We start from the raw sequence: 14,557 nt of genomic DNA on the forward strand, positions 1-14,557 counted from the left end.
GAATAATGCGGAATAATGAGACAAACATAACATCTCTCTCCGTAGTTACTAGAGGAGTTGGGGACAGGTATCATCCAACAGTACAGACCAGACAACAGCCAGTCAGAGAGCTGCAGGGTCCCCATCTCACAGGTACACCTCTGTCTGGCCCTCTGCACAACTGTCTGTCTGTTCCCTCAGGTCTGGAGGAAAAGCAAGTCATTTCACTACCCAAGAATAGCAAAGCATCATTTACTGGCTCAAATAGCTGACCAATCAGCCAGCTATTTCACATTAATCAAATTGACAACAGACTTTCAGCACACTTATAGGGAAGGACACTCAACAAGCACAGCACTTACATAAATGACTGATGTTTGGCTGAGAGAATTTTTTTTTTTTAAGATTGTGGGGGCTGTGTTAGACTTCATCGGGTGCTTCTTGAAATGGGTTTCCATGGTCGAGCAGCCCCACACAAGCCTAAGATCACCATGCCAAGCGTTGGCTGGAGTGGTGTAAAGCTCACCGCTATTGGACTCTGGAGCAGTGGAAACAAGATCTGTGGAGTGATGGATCACGCTTGGCATAGTGCCAACTGTAAAGTTTGGTGGGGGAGGAATGGGAAACATCGGCTGTTTTTCAAGGTTCGGGCTAGGCCCCTTCGTTCAAGGGAAGGAAAATCTTAAGGCTACAGCATACAATAACATTCAAGATGATTCTCTGCTTCCACAGTATGGGGAAGGCCTGTTCCTGTTTCAGCATGACAATGCCCCCGTGCACAAAGTGAGGTCTATACATTGTTTTGTCGAGATCGTTGTGGAAGAACTTGACTGGCCTGCACAGAGCCCTGACCTCAACCTCATCGAACACCTTTGGGATGAATTGGAAAGCTGACTGCGAGCCAGGACTAATCGCCCAACATCAGTGACCGACCACACTAATGCTCTCATGGCTGAATGGAAGTCCCTGCAGCAATGTTCCAACATCTAGTGGAAAGCCTTCCCAGAAGAGTGGAGGCTGTTATAGCAGCAATGTTCCAACATCTAGTGGAAAGCCTTCCCAGAAGAGTGGAGGCTGTTACAGTAGCAGAGGGGGGGAGGGACCAACTCCATGTTAATGGCCATGATTTTGGAATGAGATGTTCAACGAGCAGTTGTCCATATACTTTTGGTGATGCAGTGTATGTTATGGTAGAGTAATAATGTATTATGTTGTATGTGTTTGGACCCCAGGAAGAATAGCTGCTGCCTTGGCAGGAACTAATGGGGATCCATAATAAACCCCAGGAAGAGTAGCTGCTGCCTTGGCAGGAACTAATGGGGATCCATAATAAGCCCCAGGAAGAGTAGCTGCTGCCTTGGCAGGAACTAATGGGGATCCATAATAAACCCCAGGAAGAGTAGCTGCTGCCTTGGCAGGAACTAATGGGGATCCATAATAAACCCCAGGAAGAGTAGCTGCTGCCTTGGCAGGAACTAATGGGGATCCATAATAAACCCCAGGAAGAGTAGCTGCTGCCTTGGCAGGAACTAATGGGGATCCATAATAAACCCCAGGAAGAGTAGCTGCTGCCTTGGCAGGAACTAATGGGGATCCATAATAAACCCCAGGAAGAGTAGCTGCTGCCTTGGCAGGAACTAATGGGGATCCATAATAAACCCCAGGAAGAGTAGCTGCTGCCTTGGCAGGAACTAATGGGGATCCATAATAAACCCCAGGAAGAGTAGCTGCTGCCTTGGCAGGAACTAATGGGGATCCATAATAAACCCCAGGAAGAGTAGCTGCTGCCTTGGCAGGAACTAATGGGGATCCATAATAAACCCCAGGAAGAGTAGCTGCTGCCTTGGCAGGAACTAATGGGGATCCATAATAAACCCCAGGAAGAGTAGCTGCTGCCTGTCCAATCACATACAATAGAATAATACATTATTACACACTACCACATGCATGACCAAAAGTATGTGGACAACTGTCTGTCTAACTGTCTGTCGTTCTAAACTGTCTGTCGTTCTAAACTGTCTGTCGTTCTAAACTGTCTGTCGTTCTAAACTGTCTGTCGTTCTAAACTGTCTGTCGTTCTAACCTATCTGTCGTTCTAAACTGTCTGTCGTTCTAAACTGTCTGTCGTTCTAAACTGTCTGTCGTTCTAACCTGTCTGCCTGTCTAGCCTGTCTGCCTGTCTAGCCTGTCTGCCTGTCTAGCCTGTCTGTCTAAGCTGTCTAAACTGTCTGTCGTTCTAAACTGTCTGTCTGTCTAACGTGTCTGCCAAGGCACGTGTCTAATTGCGTGTGTGCTGCAGGTGGTCCAGTTCTGGGTGGATGTATTGAGTGGTCCGCTGAACGGAGCTCTTCAGAGTCATCAGCATCCTACTCTACAGACCAGCGCCTGTGACACCCTCTCCTCTATCCTGCCACAGGCCTTCACACAGCTACCTGTAGGTACCCTCTATTCTGCCACAGGCCTTCACACAGCTACCTGTAGGTACCCTCTATCCTGCCACAGGCCTTCACACAGCTACCTGTAGGTACCCTCTATCCTGCCACAGGCCAGGCCTTCACACAGCTACCTGTAGGTACCCTCTATCCTGCCACAGGCCTTCACACAGCTACCTGTAGGTACCCTCTCTTCTGCCACAGGCCTTCACACAGCTACCTGTAGGTACCCTCTATTCTGCCACAGGCCTTCACACAGCTACCTGTAGGTACCCTCTATCCTGCCACAGGCCTTCACACAGCTACCTGTAGGTACCCTCTATTCTGCCACAGGCCTTCACACAGCTACCTGTAGGTACCCTCTATCCTGCCACAGGCCTTCACACAGCTACCTGTAGGTACCCTCTATCCTGCCACAGGCCTTCACACAGCTACCTGTAGGTACCCTCTATCCTGCCACAATCCTTCACACAAGCTACCTGTAGGTACCCTCTATCCTGCCACAATCCTTCACACAGCTACCTGTAGGTACCCTCTATTCTGCCACAATCCTTCACACAGCTACCTGTAGGTACCCTCTATCCTGCCACAATCCTTCACACAGCTACCTGTAGGTACCCTCTATTCTGCCACAATCCTTCACACAGCTACCTGTAGGTACCCTCTATCCTGCCACAATCCTTCACACAGCTACCTGTAGGTACCCTCTATCCTGCCACAATCCTTCACACAGCTACCTGTAGGTACCCTCTATCCTGCCACAATCCTTCACACAGCTACCTGTAGGTACCCTCTATCCTGCCACAATCCTTCATACAGCTACCTGTAGGTACCCTCTATCCTGCCACAATCCTTCACACAGCTACCTGTAGGTACCCTCTATTCTCTGCCACCAGGTAGCCTCTATCCTTCTTCACACAGCTACCTGTAGGTACCCTCTATCCTGCCACAATCCTTCACACAGCTACCTCTAGGTACCCTCTATCCTGCCACAATCCTTCACACAGCTACCTCTAGGTACCCTCTATCCTGCCACAATCCTTCACACAGCTACCTGTAGGTACCCTCTATCCTGCCACAATCCTTCACACAGCTACCTGTAGGTACCCTCTATCATGCCACAATCCTTCACACAGCTACCTGTAGGTACCCTCTATCCTGCCACAATCCTTCACACAGCTACCTGTAGGTACCCTCTATCCTGCCACAATCCTTCACACAGCTACCTGTAGGTACCCTCTATCCTGCCACAATCCTTCACACAGCTACCTGTAGGTACCCTCTATCCTGCCACAGGCCTTCACACAGCTACCTGTAGGTACCCTCTATCCTGCTCGTTCCTTGGCAGGCACTCAATTTCAAGCTGCTTTATTGGCATGAAAAACATTGTATTATTGCCATAGCAACAATGTATACAATATACATTGTATTAAAATAAAGAAAAATAATAATATAAAAAGGAATTAAGTTAAATAAATAAATACAATACAATTGTAACAGTCAATAGTAGAAATATTTTTTATATATTTTTTTATTTAACTAGGCAAGTCCGTTAGGAACAAATTCTTACTTTCAATGATGGCCTAGGAACAGTGGGTTAACTACCCACTGTTCCTAGGCCATCATTGAAAGTAAGAATTTGTCTGTTCAGGGAATTTGCCTGTTTAAGGACAGAACGACAGATTTGTACCTTGTCAGCGCGGGAATTCAATCTTGCAACCTTCCGGTTGCTAGTCCAACGCTATAACCACTAGGCTACCTGCCGCCCCAATATAATGCATATAAAAGGCTAACCATTAAAATATAACTAACCATTACATCAGTACGACAACTACCATCATCATTACTACCACCACCATTATCATCACTACCATCATTACTACCATCATTACTCACTATGGTCACCATCATTACTATCACTACCGTCATCATTACTATCACTACCGTCATCATTACGATCACTACCGTCATCATTACTATCACTACCGTCATCATCATTACTATCACTACCGGCACCATCATTACTACCACTACCGTCATCATCATTACTACCACTACCGTCATCATCATTACTACCACTACCGTCATCATCATTACTACCACTACCGTCATCATCATTACTACCACTACCGTCATCATCATTACTACCACTACCGTCATCATCATTACTACCACTACCGTCATCATCATTACTATCACTACCGTCATCATCACTATCACTACCGTCATCATCATTACTATCACTACCGTCATCATCATTACTATCACTACCGGCATCATCATTACTATCACTACCGGCACCATCATTACTATCACTACCGTCATCATTACTATCACTACCGTCATCATTACTGTCACTACCGTCATCATCATTACTGTCACTACCGTCATCATCATTACTGTCAGTACTGTCACTACCGTCATCATCATTACTGTCACTACTGTCATCATTACTGTCACTACTGTCATCATTACTGTCACTACCGGCATCATCATTACTATCACTACCGGCATCATCATTACTATCACTACCGGCATCATCATTACTATCACTACCGTCATCATTACTACTATCACTACTGTCATCATCATTACTATCACTACTGTCATCATCATTACTATCACTACCGTCATCATCATTACTATCACTACCGTCATCATTACTATCACTACCGGCATCATCATTACTATCACTACCGGCATCATCATTACTATCACTACCGGCATCATCATTACTATCACTACCGGCATCATCATTACTATCACTACCGTCATCATCATTACTATCACTACCATCAGTACTATCACTACCAGCATCATTACTATCACTACCATCAGTACTATCACTACCGGCACCATCATTACTATCACTACCGGCACCATCATTACTATCACTACCGGCACCATCATTACTATCACTACCGTCATCATTATTACTATCACTACCGTCATCATCATTACTATCACTACCGTCATCATTACTGTCACTACCGTCATCATCATTACTATCACTACCATCAGCATCATTACTATTACTACCGTCATCATTACTATCACTACCAGCATCATTACTATCACTACCGGCATCATTACTATCACTACCGGCATCATCATTACTATCACTACCGGCACCATCATTACTATCACTACCGTCATCATCATTACTATCACTACCGTCATCATTACTGTCACTACCGTCATCATCATTACTGTCACTACCGTCATCATCATTACTGTCAGTACTGTCACTACTGTCATCATTACTGTCACTACCGGCATCATCATTACTATCACTACCGGCATCATCATTACTATCACTACCGTCATCATTACTACTATCACTACTGTCATCATCATTACTATCACTACTGTCATCATCATTACTATCACTACCGTCATCAGCATTACTACCATCATCATCATTACTATCACTACCATCAGTACTACCACTACCGTCATCATCATTACTGTCACTACCGTCATCATCATTACTGTCAGTACTGTCACTACCGGCATCATCATCATTACTATCACTACCGGCATCATCATCATTACTATCACTACCGGCATCATCATCATTACTATCACTACCGTCATCATTACTATCACTACCGTCATCATTATTACTATCACTACCGTCATCATTATTACTACCACTACCATCATCATTACTATCACTAGCGTCATCAGCATTACTACCATCATCATCATTACTATCACTACCATCAGTACTACCATCATCATCATTACTACCACTACCGTCATCATCATTACTACCACTACCGTCATCATCATTACTACCACTACCATCATCATCATTACTATCACTACCATCATCATCATTACTATCACTACCGTCATCATTACTACTGTCATCAGTACTATCACTACCGTCATCATTATTACTATCACTACCATCAGTACTATCACTACCGGCATCATTACTATCACTACCGGCATCATTACTATCACTACCGGCATCATTACTATCACTACCGGCATCATTACTATCACTACCGGCATCATCATTACTATCACTACCGGCACCATCATTACTATCACTACCGGCACCATCATTACTATCACTACCGGCATCATCATTACTATCACTACCGTCATCATCATTACTATCACTACCGTCAGCATCATTACTATTACTACCGTCATCATTACTATCACTACCGTCATCATCATTACTATCACTACCGTCATCATCATTACTATCACTACCGTCATCATCATTACTATCACTACCGTCATCATCACTATCACTACCGTCATCATCACTATCACTACCGTCATCATCATTACTATCACTACCGTCATCATTACCATCACTACCGTCATCATTACCATCACTACCGGCATCATTACCATCACTATCGGCATCATCACTATCACTACCGTCATCATTACTATCACTACCGTCATCATCATTACTAGCACTACCATCAGCATCATTACTATTACTACCATCAGCATCATTACTATTACTACCGTCATCATTACTATCACTACCAGCATCATTACTATCACTACCGGCATCATCATCATTACTATCACTACCGGCATCATCATCATTACTATCACTACCGGCATCATTACTATCACTACCAGCATCATTACTATCACTACCAGCATCATTACTATCACTACCAGCATCATTACTATCACTACCAGCATCATTACTATCACTACCAGCATCATTACTATCACTACCAGCATCATTACTATCACTACCAGCATCATTACTATCACTACCAGCATCATTACTATCACTACCGGCATCATCATCATTACTATCACTACCGGCATCATCATCATTACTATCACTACCGGCATCATCATCATTACTATCACTACCGGCATCATCATCATTACTATCACTACCGGCATCATCATCATTACTATCACTACCGGCATCATCATCATTACTATCACTACCGGCATCATCATCATTACTATCACTACCGGCATCATCATCATTACTATCACTACCGGCATCATCATCATTACTATCACTACCGGCATCATATATATGCCATTTAGCAGACGCTTTTATCCAAAGCGACTTACAGTCATGTGTGCATACATTCTACGTATGGGTGGTCCCGGGGATCGAACCCACTACCCTGGCGTTACAAGCGCCATGCTCTACCAACTGAGCTACAGAAGGACCACATCATTACTATCACTACCGGCATCATCATCATTACTATCACTACCGGCATCATCATCATTACTATCACTACCGGCATCATCATTACTATCACTACCGTCATCATCATTACTATCACTACCGTCATCATCATTACTATCACTACCGTCATCATCATTACTATCACTACCGGCATCATCATTACTATCACTACCGGCATCATCATTACTATCACTACCGGCATCATCATTACTATCACTACCGTCATCATCATTACTATCACTACCATCAGTACTACCACTACCGTCATCATCATTACTGTCACTACCATCATCATCATTACTGTCAGTACTGTCACTACCGGCATCATCATTACTGTCAGTACTGTCACTACCGGCATCATCATCATTACTATCACTACCGGCATCATCATCATTACTATCACTACCGTCATCATTACTATCACTACCGGCATCATTATTACTATCACTACCGTCATCATTATTACTATCACTACCGGCATCATTATTACTATCACTACCGTCAGCATCATTACTATTACTACCAGCATCATTACTATCACTACCGGCATCATCATTACTATCACTACCGGCACCATCATTACTATCACTACCGTCATCATCATTACTATCACTACCGTCATTACTATCACTACCGGCATCATCATCATTACTATCACTACCGGCATCATCATCATTACTATCACTACCGGCAGTGATGACGGTAGTGATAGTAATAATGATGCCGGTAGTGATAGTAATGATGACGGTAGTGATAGTAATGATGATGATGCCGGTAGTGATAGTAATGATGATGATGCCGGTCCTTCTGTAGCTCAGTTGGTAGAGCATGGCGCTTGTAACGCCAGGGTAGTGGGTTCGATCCCCGGGACCACCCATACGTAGAATGTATGCACACATGACTGTAAGTCGCTTTGGATAAAAGCGTCTGCTAAATGGCATATATATTATATATATATATATATATTTATATATATTTATATTATATATTATTATATATATTACTATCACTACCATCATCATCATTACTGTCACTACCGTCATCATCATTACTGTCAGTACTGTCACTACCGTCATCATCATTACTGTCACTACCGTCATCATCATTACTGTCACTACCGGCATCATCATTACTGTCACTACCGGCATCATCATTACTATCACTACCGTCATCATTACTATCACTACCGTCATCATTACTATCACTACCGTCAGCATCATTACTATCACTACCGTCAGCATCATTACTATTACTACCAGCATCATTACTATCACTACTGGCATCATCATTACTATCACTACCGGCACCATCATTACTATCACTACCGTCATCATCATTACTATCACTACCGTCATCATCATTACTATCACTACCGTCATTACTATCACTACCATCATCATCATTACTGTCACTACCGTCATCATCATTACTGTCAGTACTGTCACTACCGTCATCATCATTACTGTCACTACCGTCATCATCATTACTGTCACTACCGGCATCATCATTACTATCACTACCGGCATCATCATTACTATCACTACCGTCATCATTACTATCACTACCGTCATCATTATTACTACTATCACTACTGTCATCATCATTACTATCACTACCGTCATCAGCATTACTACCATCATCATCATTACTATCACTACCATCAGTACTACCACTACCGTCATCATCATTACTGTCACTACCGTCATCATCATTACTGTCAGTACTGTCACTACCGGCATCATCATCATTACTATCACTACCGGCATCATCATCATTACTATCACTACCGGCATCATCATCATTACTATCACTACCGTCATCATTACTATCACTACCGTCATCATTATTACTATCACTACCGTCATCATTATTACTACCACTACCATCATCATTACTATCACTACTGTCATCATCATTACTATCACTAGCGTCATCAGCATTACTACTATCATCATCATTACTATCACTACCATCAGTACTACCACTACCGTCATCATCATTACTACCACTACCATCATCATCATTACTATCACTACCATCATCATCATTACTATCACTACCGTCATCATTACTACTGTCATCAGTACTATCACTACCGCCATCATTATTACTATCACTACCATCAGTACTATCACTACCGGCATCATTACTATCACTACCGGCATCATTACTATCACTACCGGCATCATTACTATCAATACCGGCATCATTACTATCACTACCGGCATCATCATTACTATCACTACCAGCACCATCATTACTATCACTACCGGCACCATCATTACTATCACTACCGGCACCATCATTACTATCACTACCGGCATCATCATTACTATCACTACCGGCATCATCATTACTATCACTACCGGCATCATCATTACTATCACTACCGGCATCATCATTACTATCACTACCGTCATCATCATTACTATCACTACCGTCATCATTACTGTCACTACCGTCATCATCATTACTATCACTACCATCAGCATCATTACTATCACTACCGGCATCATCATTACTATCACTACCGGCATCATCATTACTATCACTACCGGCACCATCATTACTATCACTACCGGCACCATCATTACTATCACTACCGTCATCATCATTACTATCACTACCGTCATTACTATCACTACCATCATCATCATTACTGTCACTACCGTCATCATCATTACTGTCAGTACTGTCACTACCGTCATCATCATTACTGTCACTACCGTCATCATCATTACTGTCACTACCGTCATCATCATTACTGTCACTACCGGCATCATCATTACTATCACTACCGGCATCATCATTACTATCACTACCGGCATCATTATTACTACTATCACTACTGTCATCATCATTACTATCACTACCGTCATCAGCATTACTACCATCATCATCATTACTATCACTACCATCAGTACTACCACTACCGTCATCATCATTACTGTCACTACCGTCATCATCATTACTGTCAGTACTGTCACTACCGGCATCATCATCATTACTATCACTACCGGCATCATCATCATTACTATCACTACCGGCATCATCATCATTACTATCACTACCGTCATCATTACTATCACTACCGTCATCATTACTATCACTACCGTCATCATTATTACTATCACTACCGTCATCATTATTACTACCACTACCATCATCATTACTATCACTAGCGTCATCAGCATTACTACCATCATCATCATTACTATCACTACCATCAGTACTACCACTACCGTCATCATCATTACTACCACTACCATCATCATCATTACTATCACTACCATCATCATCATTACTATCACTACCGTCATCATTACTACTGTCATCAGTACTATCACTACCGTCATCATTATTACTATCACTACCATCAGTACTATCACTACCGTCATCAACACCACTACCATCATCAACATTACTATCACTACCATCAGTACTATCACTACCATCATTACTACCACTACCATCATCATCACTACCATCAGTACTATCACTACCGTCATCATCACCACTACCATCATCATCATTACTATCACTACCATCACTACCGTCATCATCATTACTTCCACTACCATCATCATCATTACTACCACTACCATCAGTACTACCACTACCGTCATCATCATTACTATCACTACCGTCATCATCATTACTATCACTACCGTCATCATCATTACTTTCACTACCGTCATCATCATTACTATCACTACTGTCATCATTATTACTATCACTACCGTCATCATTATTACTATCACTACCGGCGTCATCATCATTACTATCACTACCGGCACCATCATTACTATCACTACCGTCATCATCATTACTATCACTACCGTCATCATCATTACTATCACTACCGTCATCATCATTACTATCACTACCGTCATCATTATTACTATCACTACCGTCATCATCATTACTATCACTACCGTCATCATTATTACTATCACTACCGGCGTCATCATTATTACTATCACTACCGGCGTCATCATTACTATCACTACCGTCATCATCATTACTATCACTACCGGCGTCATCATTACTATCACTACCGTCATCATTATTACTATCACTACCGGCATCATTATTACTATCACTACCGGCATCATCATTACTATCACTACCATCATCATTACTATCACTACCGTCATCATTACTATCACTACCGGCATCATCATTACTATCACTACCGTCATCATTACTGTCACTACCGGCATCATCATTACTATCACTACCGGCATCATCATTACTATCACTACCGGCATCATTACTATCACTACCGTCATCATTACTATCACTACCGTCATCATCATTACTATCACTACCATCATCATCATTACTATCACTACCGTCATCATAATAATAATAATAATAATATATGCCATTTAGCAGACGCTTTTATCCAAAGCGACTTACAGTCATGTGTGCATACATTCTACGTATGGGTGGTCCCGGGGATCGAACCCACTACCCTGGCGTTACAAGCGCCATGCTCTACCAACTACCCTGGCGTTACAAGCGCCATGCTCTACCAACTGAGCTACACAGGACCATCATTACTGTCACTACCGTCATCATTATTACTATCACTACCGTCATCATTACTATCACTACCGGCATCATCATTACTATCACTACAGGCATCATCATTACTATCACTACCGTCATCATTACTATCATTACCGTCATCATTATTACTACCACTACCATCATCATAATATATGCCATTTAGGGTTAGGGTTAGGGTGTGTGCATACATTCTACGTATGGGTGGTCCCGGGGATTGAACCCACTACCCTGGCGTTACAAGCGCCATGCTCTACCAACTGAGCTACAGAAGGACCACATCATCATTACTATCACTACCGTCATCATCATTACTATCACTACCATCAGTACTATCACTACCGTCATCATCACCACTACCATCATCATCATTACTATCACTACCATCATTACTACCACTACCATCATCATCACTACCATCAGTACTATCACTACCGTCATCATCACCACTACCATCATCATCATTACTATTATTATTATTACTATCACTACCATCAGTACTATCACTACCGTCATCATCACCACTACCATCATCATCATTACTATTATTATTATTACTATCACTACCATCAGTACTATCACTACCGTCATCATCACCACTACCATCATCATTATTACTATCACTACCGTCATCATCACCACTACCATCATCATCATTACTATTATTATTATTACTATCACTACCATCAGTACTATCACTACCGTCATCATCACCACTACCATCATCATCATTACTATCACTACTATCACTACCGTCATCATCATTACTACCATCACCATCACTACCGTCATCATCATTACTACCATCACCATCACTACCGTCATCATCATTACTACCATCACCATCACTACCGTCATCATCATTACTACCATCACTACCGTCATCATCATTACTACTATCACTACCGTCATCATCACCACTACCATCATCATCATTACTATCACTACCATCATCATTACTTTCACTACCATCATCATCATTACTATCACTACCGTCATCATCATTACTATCACTACCGTCATCATCATTACTATCACTACCGTCATCATCATTACTATCACTACCGTCATCATTATTACTATCACTACCGTCATCATTATTACTATCACTACCGTCATCATCATTACTATCACTACCATCATCATCATTACTATCACTACCATCGTCATCATTACTATCACTACCATCATCATTACTATCACTACCATCATCATCATTACTATCACTACCATCATCATCATTACTATCACTACCATCATCATCATTACTATCACTACCATCATCATCATTACTATCACTACCATCATTACTTTCACTACCATCATTACTACCATCATCATTACTACCACCTCCATCATAATTACTACCGTCATCATCATCATCACTTTCACTACCGTCACCATCATTACTACCACCTACCCATACCAGTACTACAGTCACCCCTACTACCCATACCAGTACTACAGTCACCCCTACTACCCATACCAGTACTACCGTCACCCCTACTACCCATACCAGTACTACTGTCACCCCTACTACCCATACCAGTACTACTGTCACCCCTTCTACCCATACCAGTACTATCATCACCCCTACTACCCGTACCAGTACTACCATCACCCCTTCTACCCATACCAGTACTGCCGTCACCCCTACTACCCATACCAGTACTGCCGTCACCCCTACTACCCATACCAGTACTACCGTCACCCCTACTACCCATACCAGTACTACCGTCACCCCTACTACCCATACCAGTACTACCGTCACCCCTACTACCCATTCCAGTACTACCGTCACCCCTACTACCCGTACCAGTACTACCGTCACCCCTACTACCCGTACCAGTGCTACCGTCACCCCTACTACCCGTACCAGTACTACAGTCACCCCTACTACCCATACCAGTACTACAGTCAACCCTAATACCAGTACTACCGTACTGGTATTAGTAAGGGTGATGCTACCATCACCCCTACTACCCGTACCAGTACTACAGTCACCCCTACTACCCGTACCAGTACTACCATCACCTCTACTACCCGTACCAGTACTACAGTCACCCGTTTTGATAGCCTTTAGCCGCACCCTCATCCTACTCCTCGTCTGTTCCGCGGGTGATGTGGAGGTAAACCCAGGCCCTGCATGTCCCCAGGCACCTTCATTCATTCATCCTGCCCTGCCCTAAGGTCTTCGAAAGCCAAGTCAACAAACAGATCACTGACCATCTCGAATCCCACCGTTCCTTCTCCGCTGTGCAATCTGGTTTCCGAGCCGGTCACGGGTGAACCTCAGCCACGCTAAAGGTACTAAATTATATCATAACCGCCATCGATAAAAGACAGTACTGTGCAGCCGTCTTCATCGACCTGG

At 42.8% G+C, this 14,557-nt stretch overlaps 1 protein-coding gene across 1 annotated transcript in view; it reads left to right on the top strand.

Moving 5' to 3' along the window:
* The window catches only part of heatr6 (HEAT repeat containing 6), a gene marked incomplete at its 3' end in the record, with an annotated part of 99,194 nt that overhangs the window by 60,295 nt on the left and 24,342 nt on the right, over positions 1-14,557 (top strand). The window contains exons 14-15 of the mRNA XM_046292069.1: positions 46-132; positions 2,279-2,413. Of these exons, the coding sequence (XP_046148025.1) occupies positions 46-132; positions 2,279-2,413 (222 nt within the window). The remainder of the gene's footprint in view (positions 1-45; positions 133-2,278; positions 2,414-14,557) is intronic.

This window comes from Oncorhynchus gorbuscha, linkage group LG02 (genome assembly GCF_021184085.1).
Source record: "Oncorhynchus gorbuscha isolate QuinsamMale2020 ecotype Even-year linkage group LG02, OgorEven_v1.0, whole genome shotgun sequence".
Classification (NCBI taxonomy): domain Eukaryota; kingdom Metazoa; phylum Chordata; class Actinopteri; order Salmoniformes; family Salmonidae; genus Oncorhynchus; species Oncorhynchus gorbuscha.